Raw genomic sequence first — 7,459 nt, forward strand, 5'->3', positions numbered from 1 at the left:
GTGATAATCCATCCATAGATTACTTTCTCCATACCATATCCTTTACTTTCTTTAGTATGTTACGGTCCGTCGGTTACAATGTACAGGGACAAGGGGGTAATAATCCGATGGTGGTAATTTATAAACGTTCTTCCTTTGTATGTACAACTAAATCGATCCTCCGACACAAACGTGTTTGGTCCCGATCAGTGTCACAAACAAGTATAAGTGGGCCTGATTTGTAATAGGATTAGTCTACTGCCAAACAGGAACCTTACCGACCAACAGAGGATAGGACAGGAAAGAAACTAAAACCCCTTTTACCTGTTCATCCATACATCCATTCCTGTTCTACTTTACCAGGGATCCATTATATTTACGTGTTTTTAACGAGTAATGTTTAAAGTGAATTTTGAGTACATCAGGTCACTGACCGAAACTCATTTGTGTACTAAAGCGACATAGATAGGTCAGGTCAACCACCATGGACACGTCTTTCAGGTGCAGGCACCTTATAACGATGGTTTCTTTGACCGTGTTTGTTCGCACTGGGGACCACAATAATATCCCAATCCAATCTTATGTTCTCTCCTCAAAAGTGTCTAATGACTCGTTCCACTTAATGACAAATAATATTCCAATCCGATCCATCTACATACTATGTTTTTCCTCGAAAAAAAAGGTTCGCCTGAACTGAAGACGTATTAATGGTAGATTTTATATCCAATGAAGACCCATGTTAATGAAACTGAAGTAACTTTATCCTGGTAAACCTCTTGACCCCTGACCTTCACCAGTGACATACGGTCCACCACAAAAGTATGCGCCGGTTATCTTATCTGACCAGATGACCGATTACAATAAAGGTCTCCTGCATAGATAGTCTTTGTAGTATTATTAGAAGGTTATTTCGGGTTTTTTTCGTTCCGGATCATGTTAAAGGGTTAAGATGACGTAGTATGATAAATCCAGAAGATAAAAATCTAAACTGTTAGTTTTTTACTTCTTTGTGTACAAAAAATAAGACCAACTAAGTTACTTTAGTTTAATTACGAGTCCACCCCACCAGAGGTCAACGTTACCCCGTTTCTTACCAGGACCCTACTACAAGGTAAGCTTCACTATAACCACAACTCAAATCCCATCGGATGGGCTAACATGATGCTCATCCCAGATAGTTCCGGTATAAAACAGTAACGGGGGGGGGTTGGGGGGGAACAACCAGCAAGACCTCAGTAACCCGAGGTCTCAAGGCGAATGCATTTATCCATTACCATGATCCTATCTGATCTTATCTTAATCTTATTTCCAATGGAACCAATGGTGACGGCCCTCGTATCTTGATTTTTTTTTTTTTTTTTTTTTACCAACAACACCACAAAAAACATTAGTTCGCGAAATGGATGTTCCAGTAAACCACGGACTAAAGACAGAATAATCTAATCTCCACCATTGTAATTATACATGAGAACCTGATGATTATTCCAAGCAGTTGTCCTTAGAACCAGTAGTAGGTCACTTCCTCTACATAATCATTTCTAAATAGTTTTACTACGTAAAATATATCCCATCCGCTCCAATATAGTAACAGAAAATGACAGCAAGTGGACTGAAAAGTAAACTCCCCCCCCCCCTATTAGGTAGGTATGTCACTACTCATGTTTCTGAAAGAGGGTAAGTAATTATTGAATAATCAGAAATCAGCTATGTTATCCAACAAAGTAGTAGATAATTGGTCAGAAGCCACAACAATGAAAAAGAAAGCCCCTTTGTGTGTTCAATTTAACCCTATAATAACACTGATCACTGATCATATTTTGTGGATTGCAAGCATTGTGAAAGCTAATTTTTTGTAGCAAGTTTCCATTGACATGACTTCTGAACAAATACCAGGTAGTGGAATGTGTACAACATACTTACCTCAATGGTACGGATTTCATGCTGCGTAAGTTCCGCACTGGTGGCGCACTGTGTTCTCAACCGTTCCAATCTGTCCGCGGAGATGTCAATCATTGACTGATTCACATCGAGAGCTCGTTTCAGTTCTGCAATCGTATTAGCATCACTTATCATACACATACTCTTTACAGACTAGGGAAACACCAAATGCTGGGAGTATTCCTACAGGAGAGAGTGTTGGACATTATCTTGAATCCAACCCCTGATCAGATGACAACAAGACACTTGGGAAACATGGAGAATTTTTCTCGCCGCAGAAACACCAACTTTACACCAAAAGAAGAGACACACACAAAGTAGGATATTGGATAACAAATTAAATTGATAAAGAATTTCAAATTTTCTTCATTTCAAGGCATTCAGGCATTGAGCATGCTTACAAAATCGATTACGATTAGGAAATGAACAGACAACAGAACTGAGAACAGCTGTTTTTTGGCAGTAAAATGTCCGGTTAAAATACTTTGAAAAACTGGCAGGACTTTTGTTAAATAATGCAAGGCACGTTGCGTTCTCTTGAAATAATACGGCGTTTGAATGTTATTGGTTTGAAAAGAGCTTTGACTTTGAAGTTGTTGAAGTCAAAACCGCCAGAGGGTAGCGCGTCTGCCTTGTAAGCGCTAGGCCGCTGGTTCGATTCCCGCCCGGGGCGGATTTTATCCTGAACGGATATTGTTCGTTCTCAGAACAACTGGCTTTCTCCTATTGTCTTCGATTTCGGAACGATAATAAGACCTTGGCAGTTACAGTTCCCTCTGTCAAACCTCTTAACAAAAACGCCAGCCTAGTTACCAGCCTTGGTTCGTAGCGTGTCTAACTTGTAAGGTTCGATTCCCGCCCGGGGCGGATTTTATCCTGAAGGGATTATGTTCGTTCTCGGAACGGCTGGACTTTCTCCTATCCTGTCTTCCTTCTCTCTTCGATTTCGGGACGATAAGACCTCCTTTGTTAAAATTTCCTCTGTTGTTGCCATTTCTGAGCACCTGAAAAAATGGTTATCAGTTAGAAAAATTAAATACAATACACAGTCAGGTACAATGAACACTTTTCATTTTATTTGTTGGCGAAAAAGGGAGATTCATAATAGAGTTAGAACTGAATTTCGCATCCACTGAAGAAATGCCACTGTGTCGTCTTCAGGTCCGTCCCCACTTGTCGTGAGTTTCATCAGATTTTTTTTATGTCCTTGTAGGCAATGTCATTTAAATGGGAGTGTTCCCATTACACATGCACAACACGATTTTTTCACGAACGACACAAAATGTCCTTGTAGGCAATGTAATTTAAATGAGAGTGTTCCCCCTACACACGACACGATTTTTTTCCGAACGACAAGGGGGAACGGGCCTTTCCCTGACGGTGACTGTTTAAGAACTGAGAATACTGAGATGTACTTATATGAACTGTGACTAGTTTTTTTTATATTAACTGTGGCTGGTCTGGTGGTCCTAGTCGTCACTACACAAACCGTTTCACTTGAGAAACCACCGTCCTGTGCGTCCTTTTCGTATGCATAGAAAGCGCGGCAGAGCTGGTGAAAAACTGTCCGCAGAGCGAACATTTAAAAGGTTTCTCGCCCGTGTGCTGACGGAAATGGTTTCTCATCGTCGTCTTGCTGTACGAGTAATGGTCACACCCAAAACAGACGAACTTGTGCCGGAATGGGTTCGGTCTTGCCATGAGCGAGCAGGACTCACAATGTTTGATTAGACTTTCTTCGTTGGACGGAATGACCTGGTTGCAGTGAATACATAGGCATGCATCTGTGCAAAGGGAGCAAAATGAACAATTAGAATCGATTTTCAAAGAGAATGGCGCGAACGACCTACTGTCCGTAGTGTTTCAAGTTTCAAAAATTTTAGTTTATTTTTAATAAATGATTACAATACATAACGCTCTCCCAAGTTACGTTGGTAACTTCTAAGAGAGTGGATCTTAAATCTATAATATACATTATACGTATCTTAAAGACAACGTGCTAATAGTAGACATTTCTTAAGATTAAATTAATCATACAGGTTTTAGTTATTTTTAATACATAATTTAAGTGTTTGCTTCAGCTGGCCTAATCCATCTACATTTCTGAGGGCATTTTGATGTTTGCTACAATGTTAAAAATAAAAAGCCATTATTACAAATTACAAAATTACTTATACATATACATCGTGCACAAAATATTGAGCAGGAAGACGGGCAAAGAGACTGAAGTAAAAAAAAAAAGTATGCCACGTTATTTCTTTTTCCTAAGGGATCTAGTACTGTCAGGTTTGGGTTTAGGGCCTCGCAGTTTACGCAGAGCTTTCAGGGATGAACACGATTCCTGCCCATGTGTTCTCCTCAAGTGCTGATAAGCGCCACTATAGGTCGCGAAGAACTGTTTGCAAACCACACATTTAAAGGGTTTCCTGCCAGTATGTTTTCGATAGTGGTTCCTGATGATGTGTCTGCAATACGTGTAATAGTTACATCCGAAACATACGAACTTGTATGTCAGTGGATTTGGTCTTGCCATGGAAGAACATTCCTCGCAATGTTTACTCAGACTGTCTTCGTCCGACGGGAGGGTCTGTTTGCAGTGAAAACATATGATGGCCTTGGGCTTAGGCTGAGGATTATTGCTTACTGGAAGAGATGTGTTGTTTGCAGCGGTGCATAACTCTGAAAGTAACACACCCTCGTCTGCAATAGTGCATGATTCTACATTGCTCGCAGCGGCACGTAACTCTCGAAGTAATGTATCATCGTCTGCAGTAATTGTGTAAGTTAAAAGATCGTCTGAAATTAAAATGTGGTATTAGTGACGTTGTTTGCAGTAGAGCATTAGTTTATAAGAGGTAAAAGACGCAAGTATTGGAAAACTGATCAGCTTTGTTTTTAGATAAATTTTCATATATCCTTGGACATACAATTTTTTCTTCGGAATATTGAAGGGTTGTTCGAAAAGAAACGTAACGAAAGAAAGATTTATATTCGTAAAAATAAAATATTATAACATCTATTGCACATCTTATAATTATAATATTCTACATTGCGTAAAATGAAAATTGGTAAGTATTTATATGATCAAAGAAGTAAAAAGTTGAAGTGAACTGGGGGGAAAAACCCACTTCAAACGTTTATACGGATTCTCTCCCATGTGTCTTTCAGAAATTTATAATATTCTACATTGCGTAAAATGAAAATGGGTAAGTATTTATATGATCAAAGAAGTAAAAAGTTGAAGTGAACTGGGGGAAAAAAACCCCACTTCAAACGTTTATACGGATTCTCTCCCATGTGTCTTTCACAAACAGAGCTTCATTTTTTAAATTTACATTTATAAACGTTTTCCCGTTACTAACTAATTTACAAATAAGCATTCAACTATCATTCAACTATGTTTGACAAAAAAAAAAAAAGTTTTTCTCGTCTGCTTCAACAAAATCACACAGATTAGCACGCTTGAATATTGTCACATAAGAATAACTTTCGCCCCGAATCAATGTCCGGTTTTTAAATTGAAAGAGAGAAGAGGAGTGGCAATGTACGCAAGTAAATGTTTCTGAAACATAAAATCAGAAACGTATAGGTTTTAGGAAATTTCAAGAAAAAAAAAGTTGAAGTTTAAAATTCATCTCCACAAATACCAAAACGAAGTAAATAGAACAAGATGACGTGACGCGACGATAAGATTCAATAAACACACCCATAGATTAAAAGGGAAAATCCAGTCTTCATGAAGGTGTAAATTATTTTTCTACGAGCTAAGAGCAAATCTCTCACAGGAAAAAATGCACTAATGACGTATCCTGGTGTGCCTCTTCAAAGCGCTGGATGTTTTACATTCATAGCCACAAGGGCATCTATATGGTTTCTCTCCCGTGTGTGTTCTAACATGAAATAGCATATTATGATAACTGTAGGTGTGATAGTTGCATGCAAAGCACACTAATTTGTACGTATCATCTGGCCTATTCATAGACGTACACTGTTTGCAATGATCAAGTAAATCAAATTGAAAGAGAGAAGAGGAGTGGCAATGTACGCAAGTAAATGTTTCTGAAACATAAAATCAGAAACGTATAGGTTTTAGGAAATTTCAAGAAAAAAAAAGTTGAAGTTTAAAATTCATCTCCACAAATACCAAAACGAAGTAAATAGAACAAGATGACGTGACGCGACGATAAGATTCAATAAACACACCCATAGATTAAAAGGGAAAATGTGAAATCCGAGTCTTTCATGGAAGGTGTAAATTATTTTTTACAGAGTCTAAGGAGCAACAGTTCTCCTCACGCGCATGTAAAAGATAATACCTAGAGATGTTAAGACACAAAGTAGGCGGTATTATGTCAACAGAGATACACGAGTCAGTAACGGTCACGTTAGTGAACTCCGTGCGCATTGGGCTGGTTGATAAATGTACAATTTAAATAAATCTCTTGGAGGGTTTCGACAGTCCGCACTAATGACTATCCTGGGTGGCCTCTTTCAAAAGCCGCTGGAATGTTTACATTCATTTCTAAAGCCCCACAAGGGCAATCTATTATTGGTTTCTACTCTCCGTTGTGTGTGTCCGTAAACATGGAGGTGGCCACTATCCGTTTATGATAACTGTAAGGTGTGATAAGTTTGCATGCCCAAAAAGCCCACTAATTTGTTAACGCTAATTCATCTGGGCCGGTATTCATCAAGAGGTACACTGTTTGAGCAATGATCAAGTAGTAGATATAAATTGAAAGAGGGATGTATAAGTATTTAAGAATTTCAACGGTGAGTAAGGATGCGATGAACAAAAAAGCGCCGTTTCTCTTTTTTTGTGTTTTCTGCAGAACATTCAGAGAACTTATCAAGTATGACCCACATAGGAAAGCTGTATATATGAAATGACTGGCTGAAAAAACGCGAGAGCCCCTCCAGTGGGAGGTGGGCGGGTGGATTTATTAGAATGGTGTAGGTGTATAACCGGTCAGAGAGGCCCCAATGAAGTGTATCGCCGCATACGGTAACAGGTTGGCGGTTATACCTTGGAAGACTATGAATCAACTAATATCTTAACATTTTAATTTGCATGAGTATCACTTGAGTGATAAACAGTAGCAGTACCTACGTTTAGCCTGCTGGAAAGTTGTCCGAGCCCTGCCGCGCTGCTTCTAGCGTCGCAATGTTAATAGGTTCTTGGTCAGATACATTGGTTCAATACAAGTTAGAACATTTCGTTCTTACCAACAGTCTAGCTTGATTTCCATATTAATCCATTTTCCTCCGTAGCTCTCTTCTTCTCTTAGAATTTTCAAGAACGAATTCTCCATCCATTCCTACTTGTATTATTCGCTATTTAAATCTTTCTTTTTTTTAAGAGTATTTTGTTGAAATTTCATCAAATCACTAGCCACCTTAATCCATGTGTTCTCGTTCATTCATTCTTTTTAACTCACGAACCTATCATCATTGTTCTGCTCCAAGTCGCCACACAGATTGATTACTTCATACAATCTAATTAAACTACACATTTTCTTATGTCGTTCTTCAAGATTCATTC

At 38.7% G+C, this 7,459-nt stretch overlaps 2 protein-coding genes across 2 annotated transcripts in view; both read right to left on the bottom strand.

The window, feature by feature from the left end:
• Positions 1-2,971: 2,971 nt before the first annotated feature.
• Positions 2,972-4,818, bottom strand: LOC108254108 (oocyte zinc finger protein XlCOF22-like). The gene is made up of 2 exons (XM_026832745.1): positions 4,172-4,818; positions 2,972-3,774 (listed from the first exon to the last, which is right to left on the bottom strand). The coding sequence occupies exons 1-2, from the start codon at positions 4,448-4,450 to the stop codon at positions 3,397-3,399; spliced, it is 657 nt and encodes a 218-aa protein (XP_026688546.1). The 5' UTR covers positions 4,451-4,818; the 3' UTR covers positions 2,972-3,396.
• A 267-nt stretch (positions 4,819-5,085) lies between these two features.
• The window catches only part of LOC113472974 (protein krueppel-like), a 10,766-nt gene continuing 8,392 nt past the window's right edge, over positions 5,086-7,459 (bottom strand). Inside the window, exon 2 of the mRNA XM_026832747.1 lies at positions 5,086-5,432. Coding sequence (XP_026688548.1) covers positions 5,417-5,432 — 16 coding nt within the window. The 3' untranslated portion in view covers positions 5,086-5,416. The remainder of the gene's footprint in view (positions 5,433-7,459) is intronic.

Source organism: Diaphorina citri, unplaced genomic scaffold (genome assembly GCF_000475195.1).
Source record: "Diaphorina citri unplaced genomic scaffold, Diaci psyllid genome assembly version 1.1 scaffold11216, whole genome shotgun sequence".
Classification (NCBI taxonomy): domain Eukaryota; kingdom Metazoa; phylum Arthropoda; class Insecta; order Hemiptera; family Psyllidae; genus Diaphorina; species Diaphorina citri.

What these genes read in the sequence shown, in the direction of transcription:
- LOC108254108 (XM_026832745.1), bottom strand. Translation starts at nt 4,450, where the DNA reads ATGGCAAGACCAAATCCACTGACATACAAGTTCGTATGTTTCGGATGT. An exon ending in GATCCCTTAGGAAAAAGAAA is followed by an intron (nt 3,775 to 4,171) that starts TAACGTGGCATA and finishes ACTTGAAACACT; the next exon opens with ACGGACAGTAGGTCGTTCGC.